At 37.6% G+C, this 13,671-nt stretch overlaps 1 protein-coding gene across 1 annotated transcript; it reads left to right on the top strand.

Annotated features, from left to right (window-relative positions):
- The first annotated feature begins 702 nt into the window (after positions 1-702).
- Or2d4 (olfactory receptor family 2 subfamily D member 4) lies at positions 703-1,635 on the top strand. The gene has a single exon (NM_001000201.1). The coding sequence runs from the start codon at positions 703-705 to the stop codon at positions 1,633-1,635; it is 933 nt and encodes a 310-aa protein (NP_001000201.1).
- Positions 1,636-13,671: the final 12,036 nt, after the last annotated feature.

Genomic DNA, 13,671 nt, shown 5'->3' with positions numbered 1-13,671 from the left:
GGACACTTGACATTGTCCTTTTCAGACAGTTTCTGTGACTGCATCTGGATTTCATGAAAGAATCCTTACGTGATACTGCCTAATTCTGGTCACATGTCTTCTATTTGTTTCTATGCTGTAACAAGGGTTATAACTTTTTGATTCATCTTTGGGAAGTGTCACTGGAGGATATGACAGAGAATTCCATTAAAAGAAAATGGTGAAGATGACTATTGACATCTGATATTTGATTACATCAAGGCTAACTTATTCTCTGAACAGTAAACTAGAAAGTAAGAGTAGGGCTTTCTCACCTAAGGAAGGTTTCTTTATTGTTTTTCAAAGCCATGTAATATATTTGTACCCTTGATATATAGTCTTGATATTTATCACAACATGTAATTTTGCATGTTAGATTAACAATATGTCATTGACCTGAGGAAGTTTTCTGGAATTTTCCACACCACTGTTGAACAATGACTCCATAGATAATAGCACTCTGTCATCAATAATTGCTGAGAATGGTCCTGTTTTCAATGTACCCATCAATCAACTTCTTTTAAAAGCAGTATAGCTGTGCAGAAAATATAGCATCTTAAATGCCTACAATGTTTTTTTAATCAATTTTCTTTCTTCCCATGGTAATTTTACTTTCTGGATTTGACCATCACAGTCAGCATGTGATTGTTCTGTGTATGCTGATTTGTAGAAGGAGTAACATTCATGGGCAAATTAAACGACACTTATCTGACTGAGTTCATCTTGCTGGGCCTTTCTTCAGATCATCAGACTCAGATCCTGCTGTTTGTGGTATTTCTCATCATCTACCTGATCACTGTGTTTGGGAACCTGCTCATCATTCTCCTCATTCATGTTGACTCCCGACTTCATACACCAATGTACTTCTTTCTAAAAATCCTGTCATTGAATGATCTCTGCTTTTCTACAACCATTGTTCCCAAGATGCTAGTCCACTTTCTAGGTGTCAGAAAGACCATTTCATTTGCTGGGTGCTCAATGCAGATGTTTTTTTTCCTCATAATGGGGTGTACAGAAAGCTCTCTGCTGGCAGTCATGTCCTATGACCGGTATGTAGCTGTCTGTAAGCCCCTGCACTACTCAACCATCATGACACAGAGGGTTTGTGTTTTGCTAGTTGTAGGATCCTGGGCTAGTGGAATATTTGTGTCTGTAATAGATACATCATTTACTTTATGCTTGCCATACCAGGGACCAAACCTAATCAATCATTACTTTTGTGAGCCTCCTGCACTCTTAAAGCTGGCTTCAGAAGAAACCTACACAGCTGAAATGGTCATATTTGCAATGGGTATAATAATTCTCCTAGGTCCTGTCTCTCTTATTCTTTTCTCCTATTGGAATATTATCTCCACTGTGGTTCAAATACATTCAAGTGAGGGGAGACTCAAGGTCTTCTCTACCTGCAGTTCCCATTTCATTGTTGTTATCTTCTTCTATGGCTCAACAATATTTACTTATATGCAGCCAAACTCAAAGAAGATGAATGAAAGGGATAAGGTAATCTCCGTGTTCTACTCAGTAGTAACATCAATGATGAACCCATTCATGTATAGCCTAAGGAACAAGGATGTGAAAGAGGCATTAAAGAAAGTACTTAAAATAGAGATAGGATAGAACAATACAGGAGATAATCAGGTATAGGCTATTCTGAAGTCCATCAATGTCTTAAATAACTTTCATTGTGATCTCTAATCTGAGAGTAAGGTTCATTCATATGTACCGAAGAGTATTTCTGCAATCTTACCTAAGATTATTATTTGTTGTTCTGGCTCCCTTAATTTTGACAATTCTCCCATTAATAAAAAACAAAATAAAGTAAAATAAAATATATTTAAAACAGGGAGAAAATTCTATAAACTCCAGCTTTCATGAACCAATGTAATTCCACCAAGGGGCATTTCCTTTAGCTGTAAACCCCAAAGCTACTTGCCAAACTCATATGACCACACCATTATACATAGCCATCTTCAGTGATTATAGTTTTAACTCATAGATATCCAAACTACTTTTGTAACTGGTGCAATAGTACAAACCCATAATCTAAGTACTCAGGAGACCAATGCAAAATGGTATTAACAAGTTAGGTAAGCCTAGGCTACATTAGAATAGACCAGCCCAAAACAAAGATTAAGATCTTGTCACAAAACCAAGTAGACAAAGTATCCTGATAGTCAAGTCAACTCTCAGTAGTGAGTCTGCTACTATAGAAATGAGGCTTGACATTTCTCATCCACAATACACCTTTAATATTTCCCATACTCCTTACATTGAGACTGGTTATTGGTTCTAGATAGCTAAAACTGAGAAGAAGCTTTTTCCACCAGAACTGTGGTGAGAAACCCTTCCACCCTAAATATCACAGCAGCCCCTCCTTAGACAACCTCTTCTTTCCTATGCACAAGGGGTTGTATTATTATTTGTTATGACCTCTATGGACAGTAGGATATAACGTGTGACACATTTTTCTCTGTGAGCTCAATTGGCCTCTGAAGTACTATGTATAACTCAGGGCAGAAACAGTGTGGTTGAGACAGAGATTCTAGGTTCTTACTAGAGTCCCAAATGTAACATTTCCTTCCCATCAAAGAAAATACAATGATATTTCATTCAATATGCTTCATTAACAGTTCAATTCTAGGCCAAAATAAAATAAAATGTATACTTGGTTTGTGCACTACCTGTCCCTATTCTTGGTCTCAAAGCCATGACAATGTAAGCTAGAGTCATCCTAGTGTTGCCAATTTCCTTCTCTAGACTTCCATTTCCCATGGAAGGAGCGTGGTGGCACAGACACATCCAATCTTCTATGCTTACATATATCTTCTTGTTATACTACCTTTCTACCATGAAATCCTTTGTAAGGATTATCGTCATGAAAGAACATTGCTGCTCATTTTAGGACACCCTCCACCTTTTTCACAAAGTGGGAAGAACTAAAAAATATTTTGTTTTACTAGAAGCTGCTTATAATTGAATCAGCCTCTCATTTTGTGATAATCTCTTACTATACATAAAAACAAAGTAATAATGGGCAAAGAATAAGATGGGAGAAGGGAAAGTAAAGGGGAATAATGAATTTCAAATTCACCATATTGACTTCTAGCTTTTCCAGATTCAATAGTCACAAATGTTTTTCATGTCCAAAGAAGTTTATCTTATGTTTTGATATCCTGGCTGAACTGCATGCATATGTGTAGAGTGATTCTGCATGGACAATAAATGTGTGTGATGATTGTTTGTTATGTACAAGTGACAGACACTAGAGAAATCTCTAACTGATGTATTCTTCAAGAAAGTTAAAGTTAAGTGACCCAAACCAGCATGAATAAGGCTGTTGAGTAGAATGATGTGGGATGAGAAATAGAGAAGATAAGAAGCAAAGAAGACAAAAGCAATAGCAGGGAGTCCAGGAGGCTCTACATAAGCTGATAACTTATGCCAGCAAGATCTTTAAGAACTACAACATCATCCTTTCTGAAAAAATATGAGGAGACAATGTGGTACAAAGTTTGTGGGAGTAACCACTTAACACATGATTTGACTGAAGGTCCATTCCATGAGACAGAACTCATACCCTATACTGCTTGGCAGACCAAGAACCAGAGACTAGATAGTCCAAGGACCTAGGGTAAATAAAACACTACTGGTCTTTAAAAATAAGTAGTGATAAAATTATTAATGATATTCTGCTATACTCACAAATCAATAACTTGCTCAGTCATCATCAGAGAGGATTCCTCCTGCAGCAGATGGGAACAAATACAGACCTATAGCCAAACATTATTCAGAGAAAGAGACCATGGAACACACAGTTTTACATGGGAAGTATCCATTAAATACCTCCTTTCATCAGGGTCTCTGAGAGAGCTTTAGGTCAGTCTGGCTCCTCACAATTAAGATTTTGAAAAAAAATATAAAATATTAAAATGCAACTTCTCAATATATCTAGAGCACAAGAATTAAAAGTTTTATGCTGATACTTCTAAAGTGTTATAATGACTTTAGGATGAGAGAGTTTATAAATATTATAACTGAAAATATCAAATGCAATATATGGGAAAATGTTCAAAATGAACCACCTGCCTATGCAGGGCTCACTGTATATGGGACATTTAATTATATGCCTTCCTGATAATGCTCAGGGACCATGTAGAAGAGGAAGCAGGAAGAGGATAAGAGCCACGTGTGGTGGATGTCTGCATGGAAACATGTTTGTTAGACATAACAATTGCACATAAGAATCTATAGTGGGTGGGACTGTGTGCATATGACCAAGTCAGTGAAAAAAAATCCTGTCATAGGTGGGATACAGTCTTGAATTCCCATTCCCAGCTTAGAAACTATTGACAATTGATGGGCCCTGGGAGCAGGAGAATGAATGGGATGTGGTCTTTCAATGTTGCCCAGGCCCTGGTAGGTATCACTAAGCCAACATAGAAAAGGAAACGCTAAACAGACTAATTGTTGCTTTTTCTTTAAATTTTAATAAGAGCAACAGAGAGACACACACATTTACAGACACACACACACACAGAGAGAGAGAGAAAGAGAGAGAGAGAGAAAGAGAGAGAGAGAGAGAGAGAGAGAGAGAGAGAGAGAGAGAGAGAATCCATGAAGGTAGAAGGAAAAAACATGGCGGACAGTATGGAACGAATGAGAGAAGGAGTATACAGAACATGTTATATGAATGAATGCAGTCCTTAAAATAAAGGACCTCGGTTTCTCATTGTAGTTCAAGGGCACAATAAGATTTTCTGAAAGCAATTGATGCTTATATAGCATCTTTCTTTTCAACATTTACTAAGCAAGGATATTACTGACATTTTAGAATTTCAAAGCATATTTGGAGGAGGTATGGATAACTTTTGACTGAACATCTAAATGGTTAACCCCCCTTCATTCAGAATCAAGGAAAAGTACTATGCAACCACACTACATAGCATTCTTTACCAAAGCAGGCATTTGAAAACATCCTTGTAGGTTTAATATTTTATTAGCTCTTTATTGATTTACAACTCTGATTTGTGTCTCTGATAGCTTTGTAATGATAGCAACAACTAGGCACTTCCAGCCTTTGAGTTTCTGTTGTGTTTTCTACCAAAGGGGACACAGGAATATAGAGAGAAATGTTAATGGAGACGATTAGGATAGGTTAAATGTCAAGTTATGCATATAGTCTGGAGACACCCTGGTTCAATTCCAGATTCTGTGATCACTGTTCTTACATAAGGTTCTAGTATGTAGGGAGTGACAGAAAGTGACAGTTGGTGTTTTACAATGATTATCACTGCTTTGAAAAGCCAAAACTATAAAGCAGCTTTGAGATAAGAATGAGTCTATAAAATTCTCAAATGGACAATGAGGAAGAGAGCTATGCAACCTGAACTTTTATAAATGTCCTTGCAGACAAGCAAACTTTCATTGAATTAAATGTGTAACATTACTACCCCCAAATTCTGGTGAACAGTAGTATATAAATTCTGACCTTCCCAACCTTGAAATTTGATACATGCTACAACTAGAAATTTTAAAAATATTGTAATGATTGTCCCACAGTGGCCAGATTATCTGAAATATATATTATGCAACACAGGCAGGGATGGTTTGCTTTACAAGCTCCATTTCAGTGTAGTCACACCCAGGCACACAGAGACAAAAGAGGAAGCCATGTGCTCAACTTTCAAAGACTGAGAATGATGTGTCCTATATTTTCTTTTTTTATGACTTACAGTTGGCTGTGTTTTCAGCCCAGCTTGATACTGGAGGAAAAGATGGGATGCTGTAACTGCAGTACAACACTTCCTCAAGTTCATCTTATATGTCTGCTTTTCTGTTAAAAAACCAAAGCTCCAATACAGTGCTAACCAATATAGTCTCGGTGCTGGCGCCTTTTACAAACTGTTAACTACTTCTGTGTAACTAGAAGTATTTAAAAATTTTTATAGTAGTGACATCACAAAGCTGGAATGAAGACATGGCTGTGAATCACACTGTTTATAAAAACTGACTGTGAATAGGAAATTAGAGCAGTCAACAGGCTAAGAGTATCAGAGACCAAGAACAATGTTTAAATGACATTGCCACAGTTAGATCACAGACTGCGAATTACTGTATAGCAAGAATCAAGTGAGCACACAGCGCATAGGTAGCCAGTGTCACAGAAAAACCTGTTTAGAGAATGTTTATGTTACCAGAGCAAACCATTTTCAGACCTTAAAGGTAAACAGCCTTCCTCACATTCTGCAACTGTCTCTTTATACTGTGGTCTTTACACTTGCAAAGATACCTTTTATCTTAAGTCTGTCAATTCTTGCTATTATTCCAGAAATAGCAGACTTACCTTAATGAAAATAATACAACAGAGTCTGTTATATTATAAGCTAGTCTACACATGCACACATGGATATGCATGTGTTTTTATTTTTTCTATGATATAATTTCATTTAATTAGAAAAATTAGAATGCTTTTCTTTTAGTTTTTAAAAATATTGATTTATTTTTTAAATTTTATGTGTATGGGTGTTTGTCTACCTGTATGTCTGTGTGTCATGAGTGTGCCTGATGCCATCAGAGACCAAAAGAGGGCATCGGATCTCCTGAAATAAGGTATACAGACAGTTGTTTGCCACAGTGTGGGTTCTGGGAATCCAGTCTGGGTCTTCTAGAAGAGCAACAAGTGTTCTTAGCTGCTGAACCATCTCTCCAGATTCCATAAGTGAACGTTTTGAGTACGAACAGAGACAAGGATTTTGGACCATCTAGTAGTTATTAGTTTATGAAATATAATCCAGTTGATGAACAATAAGTTAGCTCTTTGTATCTACAGATTCTGCATCCAAAGATGCAAGTAATCATGAATAAAAAAGTATATGTATTTTTTGAAAAAAAACTTTTTTCTGCCACTCAGGAAGCAAAAGTAGGAGAATTGCAAATTTTTGGTTAAAGAATGAGAACTTATAATAAGCCCACAAATATATAGGTGTATATTGAGCATAAGAAGATACTTAGACATCGTAGTCAATCTATAGATAATTGAAAATATATGATAGAGTATATATAGGTTATATGTAAATATCATTTAATTGACATGAAAGTTTTCACTGCCAAAGATTTCGGTAGCCACTCCTGAAACATATACCTGTAGCTTTGAGTGACAGCTGTTCCTCTATCAGCCATACTTCAAACTATCCTCAGAACTGAAACCTTTAACTTGAACACTGAGACAAAGGCTTGAAAACCTCGAGTCCATAGGGTAGACTGAGACCCATCAATAAAATTCTGAAATTCAGAGGAATTTAAGGTAATTCTGTTTCAGATCATTGCTTTTACCATTTTGCTGCTGAGACTGAATGAAATCCTTACACATGTGAGGCAAACACTCTAACACTAAACTGTATTCCCAGCCACAGATCATTATTTTCTCAATGCCTGTGGGATCTATTATTGCCAAAAGGTTTACAAAGTTAACAGTACTGATTACTTCAGGGAGTACTCTCACGAGAACAACCCTTAGGACCTCAGGTTTGAAGACTTCCTGGAGGAAACTCCTCCAGACTAATGCTGGTAGTTTCTTAGTAGATTTTAAACTGTATCTCTTCATAAAACAGGACTCACTAGATTAGGTTAGGATAAGACCTGCATTCCATTGTAATATTTTGGAAACAGAAATGAAGATCGCTTGGTAGGTTGAGTACATCAAGGCTGCAGAAACCACACCTCTCTTTGTCACTCTTTCTCTGCTGCTGGGCTAACTGTACTGTGGTGACGCAAGCCAGGGCCCCAGGTGAGACTGGAGAAAAGGCTGAGGAGGAATTACTCCTTTCAAGAATTCTGATCTTGCTTTGGTTCATGGCAGAAGGATTTGTTTTACTCTCTTCCCCTCTTTCCCATCTGGCTGCTAAAGAGAATGAGTGCTCTTCGGACACTGTTCTCCACAGTTGTTCTGGAGCTGGTAGGCTGATGGCTGAAGCTATTGCATATCCACTGCTTTTTCATAGCTCTAAAAGCTACTCCCAGAATTTCTTCTGTCTCTTTATGTATCAGACCATACCTTTTAGAGGTCCCTTTCCTTTTTTTCTTTTTTTTATTGGGTATTTCAAATATTTCAAATGTTATCCCCTTTCCCAGTTCCCTCCTCTCCAATAGCCTCCTGCTTCTATGAAGATGCTCACACTTACACTCACCTCAACACCCTGGTGTTCCCCTACACCTGGGAAACAAACCTTCACAGGACCAGTGGCTTCTCTCCCTATTGATGCCAGACAATGCCATCCTCTGCCAAATATGCAGCTGGAGCCATGGGTCTCCCTAGATGTACTCTTTGGTTTGTGGTTTAGTATATGGGAGCTCTGGGGGGTCTGATTGGTTGATATTGTTGTTCTTCCTATGGGGTTGCAACCCCTTCAGCTCCTTCAGTACTTTATCTAACTCCTACATTGGGCTCCCCATGCTCAGTCTGATGGTTAGCTGCAAGCATCCTCATCTGTATTAGTAAGGCTCTGGCAGAGCCTCTTAGGAGACATTCATATCAAGCTCCTGTCAGCAAGCACTTGTTGGCATCAGCAAAAGTGACTGGGTTTGGTGGCTGCATATGGGATGAATCTTGAGGGATTCCTTTCTTATTCTCCTTACCCACTTGGGTTTGGGCATTCAAAGTTGGCAGGACTGGATACAACCTGAGCCTACTGCTCTGGAGACACAAGTAATAACTGGGATCACCACAGAAGCTGTGAGTCTGCAGATGTGTTACTGTCCCTGTCCTCAAGTCAACTGAACCACACCTCTAGTTGACAATGAGTTCATATGTTCTCTTTAACATGGTGATTGATCCTGGGGTTTTTTTAGTCAAGACCTTTCCACTTCCAAGCCAGAGTTCCAGGTCACAGTCACCCACAGCCTCCTTTATCACTTACAGTGAGTATGTGAAAGGGCTGTGTATTATCGGGTGTATGTGCCCTTGTTATTTCAATTGACTCTGATTACATTCCTTTGTTACATTAGGTGATATTGGGAAATGGATGATAGAAATAAATGACAGTTTCATAATCATGAAGAAGCAGCCCACCTATAAATCCCTGCAAGTGTAGGTGGGAATTCTAACTTTATACCCACAGTGCACTGGATATAATCTATCCTAAGGGCTGGGGAGTTTCAGCCCAAGAAACCCTGGCAGGAAGAAATGTGTGTTTAGAGAAGTGATTTTCATCTGAAAGGTCACAAACTTAATTTGACTGACCTACTGTGGGAAGCACTTCTCTGTTCCACCTCTCGAAACCACATAAAATTCTTAGAGGAGGGAGGAATTGCATCATCCCAATGAGGAGAATAAAGTTCTGACTAATACCAGTTCAGGGCATGCCTATTTGCTTTCCCCATAATCTACCATCTTTCTAGTTAATAAAATTTGAAAATTAGTGCAATATAACTTTTATCTAAAAGGCAAAATAAAATATCAACTTGTTTTCACATGTTTTGTTTCATTTATTGTTTTGTCATATGTAATTATTGTTGGTGAGGATTGCATTATTTGCATAGTTTTCCAGTGAACCATATGTTTTCATTACTGATTTCAGGAAATGTCTATAACTTGAGAATAATAAAACAGCTGTTTTCTTTTAAATTTATCTCTCAAGATAAAATTTCTCCATTTTTATTTTTCACAATAGCATCTGCTATATAAAAATAAAAATTTTAACTATCAGAGTTTTTAACATTTTTAAATTTTCTTAGGGGCTTGAGACCCCATATGTACAACAATGCCAAGCAACCAGAGCTTCCAGGGACTAAGCCACTACCTAAAGACTATACATGGACTGACCCTGGACTCTGACCTCATAAGTAGCAATGAATATCCTAGTAAGAGCACCAGTGGAAGGGGAAGGCCTGGGTCCTGCTAAGACTGAACCCCCAGTGAACTAGACTGTTGGGGGGAGGGCGGCAATGGGGGAAGGATGGGGAGGGGAACACCCATCAAGAAGGGGAGGGGGAGGGATTAGGGGGATGTTTGCCCGGAAACCGGGAAAGGGAATAACACTCGAAATGTAAATAAGAAATACTCAAGTTAATAAAATAAAATAAAATAAATTTTTCTTTTTATTCTTCAGGTTTGGTATATATTTAAAAAAGCTTTTACTAGCAAAGGTCACATAAATATATGGATAAATAGGTAAACCAAACACAGGTAAATACGTAATTTTACAGAACATATGTTTTAAAAACTAAAGTGTATACATGTGTATATATCATACTAAGTTTGCATTTGTTCTAAAGTATGTTTCAATTATTTATATCTTGGCCAAATATTTTGAGTCTGCTTACAGTATAATTACATCAGATAATAACATCCTATCTGTAATTATGATATTTTATATCTTTGTATATATGGCTTTTCTATACACCCCTCTTAAATTTTAATTTTTATATTTTTTTTAATATCAGATGAAATGAATGCTCTTATACACATATAAAATGACCAAATGAAGGTAACTAACATAAGCATCACCTCAAATTCTTACCATTTTAATGAAGAAAATTTAAAGTCCTAGTTTCTAGATGTTTTGAAATCTATGACTAGTTACTACTATACTATAAAGACACAGAACTTGCTCAGACTATGTAAACATATTTTTGTACATGTTACCCGGTTCTTCTACATGTTATCCAATTCTTCTGTATGTCGTTCTTTCCCAGACTCTGGTAAGCACTATTGTACTCTCTATATGATAAACTATAGATGTACACATGAGCAGTGGCTGTGGGCTCTCACTATATACTGTGTTGCTAGAGGTCTGAAGCAGCAGGACCAAGAACCATGGCCTGAAATCTGTTCCCGAATAAAACTTCCTCCTTTCTGCCTGATTGTCTCAGGTAGTTTGTTTTCCCAGCAATGGAAAACTGAAACAATATAGTTTTCTTGCCTGGCAGGTTTTTGTTTTTGTTGTTGTTTGGTGGTTTCTTTTGCACCCCTTTCCTCTCCCTCTCTGAACACAGCATCCTTTTACTCACTGTTTATTTTGATAATGATGTTTGGTATCTGGGTTAAATGTTCTCAGAGCTAATGGACGCTTATTCTAGGAATTAAAAGGAGTGCACACAGATTAGCCCTTTGTTAAAAATCAAGATGATAGGACAGATCTGAAAGAAATATGTGTCAAGAATGTCAACAAGCCACAGGAGTTCTCAAGGGTACTCGGGTTTCTTTTATGGGTTCTAAAGGAAGGTGGACCATTGTGGTGGATCTCCATTATGATTGTTAGATTTGGATTATGTAAGCCTTTCTTCCTTCCTACAGTACATCTAATATTATTCACATACATACCAAATTATGCATAGGCAAAATATTGAAATTACAGGTTTTCTATAAAAGTTCACTTGCAGAATGTAGTTTGCCTTATTGTTCATGTATCCCAAATCAGCTCAGCATGTATTAGCCCGCCTTCCAGGTACCTGTACATGAATGGTGCACAACTGTTTAGAGTCTATGTTTAGTAGTCATAAAAAAGAGGAGAAACATGCTTTTGTTCAGAGTAGTGCACATGAAGCTTGATGCAGAGGAGGGTCTGAGGTTGCTAACAGGTTTCACAAAACATTGCTTGGAATGGTGTGCATGTGTGTGTACATGTGCATGTGACTGAGTATGAGATTGTGTGTGTGTGTGTGTGTGTGTGTGTGTATGTGTGTGAATAGTATATGAAAACAACAGTCTCAGGCCATAGAATGCATTATTAAATGAGGAATATGTGCATAGCCCAAACTAAGTAGAGTCCCAGGTGGTTAAGCTATTCCCACTGCTTGCTGCTGTAGTCTCATGAGAATTATTTTTCTTTTGGTGATGTTTGTCATTTAATGCTCTTATAACTGGATTTGAACCAACTGGAATCCATGTAGTTTAATGGATCTAGAAGTTCATATCTCCTTCAAGACATGGAAAATTTTCAGATATTATCTCATTAACTGTGAGTTCTATGCCTTCCTGTTCTTTTCATGTATTACATTCACAGACAAATGTTTGTTTAATAGTGCTTTAACACTTTTTCAACTCTAATCACATTTTACTTTTCTGTTAACAAGTTGATACTAGACATCTGTCTTCAAATACAGAAATTTCTTTGCATGACTTGGCTGTCTTAACTCTCGACTGTATTTTCTTCATTCAAAAGAACAGGATATATAACAATTGGCATTACAGAAGCCAGATTAATAATCCTCTAATTTCTTGTTTTATCTTTACACTGTGAATAATAGTAGTCTTTATGTGTGCCTGAAGAGAATTCTGAAGAGCATTTTGAAACAGTGGACCTTCACACTGGGTTTTCATATTCACTAATGGATATGTATTATGCACAACAAAAAATGAAAGATCATCAACAAAGCTACACCTAGAACACTTAGCTTTATGTCCTCTTTCAAATTTCATAGTATTTCTAGTGGTTTAAAAGCTCTATAATGGGGGTTGGGGATTTAGCTCAGTGGTAGAGCGCTTGCCCCTGGGTTCTGTCCCCAGCTCCGAAAAAAAAAAAAAAAAGAAATAAAAAAAAGAATAAAAAAAAACAAAAAGAAGCTCTATGATGTGTAGCCTTTGGTTATTGTTAATATCAGTGTATGGTGCTTTTCATTTTCAAGTTTATAATAATATAGTTCATAAAATGTTTATGAGAAAAATTTCCATTATAAGAAGTGAAAAAACAGAAACTGGTAATGGCTGGCAGTTATAGGAGTTATAGGCACCCCTAGCATTAAGTTTGTGTGTTTTGATTTTGTTTTTGTTTTGTCAAAAGGTTTTGTGCCAGCAGAAGAAAAAATATACAGCACACATTGGATGTTGTTAAAAATATATTATTGAGTAAAACCTTGTAAGAGGCAGCTATTTTTAATATTCTCCAGTACTCTTTTCAAAGTAAGAATAATAATAGAAGGGTTGGCAGAGGATGGGATCGAGGATATCTCTAAGGTTTTCATTTCTTTTTTTTTTTATTAACTTGAGTATTTCTTATATACATTTCGAGTGTTATTCCCTTTCCTGGTTTCCGGGCAAACATTCCCCTCCCCCCTCCCCTTCCGTATGGGTGTTCCCCTCCCCACCCTCCCCCATTGCCGCCCTCCCCCCAACAGTCTAGTTCACTGGGGGTAGAGTCTTAGCAGGACACAGGGCTTCCCCTTCCACTGGTGCTCTTACTAGGATATTCATTGCTACCTATGAGGTCAGAGTCCAAGGTCAGTCCATGTATAGTCTTTAGGTAGTGGCTTAGTCCCTGGAAGCTCTGGTTGCTTGGTATTGTTGTACATATGGGTCTCGAGCCCCTTCAAGCTCTTCCAGTTCTTTCTCTGATTCCTTCAACGGGGGTCCTATTCTCAGTTCAGTGGTTTGCTGCTGGCATTCGCCTCTGTATTTGCTGTATTCTGGCTGTGTCTCTCAGGAGTGATCTACATCCGGCTCCTGTCGTTCTGCACTTCTTTGCTTCATCCATCTTGTCTAATTGGGTGGCTGTATATGTATGGGCAACATGTGGGGCAGGCTCTGAATGGGTGTTCCTTCTGTATCTGTTTTAATCTTTGCCTCTCTATTCCCTGCCAAGGGTATTCTTGTTCCCCTTTTAAAGAAGGAGTGAAGCATTCACATTTTGATCATCCGTCTTGAGTTTCATTTGTTCT

This window comes from Rattus norvegicus, chromosome 1 (genome assembly GCF_036323735.1).
Source record: "Rattus norvegicus strain BN/NHsdMcwi chromosome 1, GRCr8, whole genome shotgun sequence".
Classification (NCBI taxonomy): domain Eukaryota; kingdom Metazoa; phylum Chordata; class Mammalia; order Rodentia; family Muridae; genus Rattus; species Rattus norvegicus.
The sequence above is the reverse complement of the archived record's forward strand: the minus strand, read 5'-3'. Positions and strand labels throughout refer to the sequence as shown.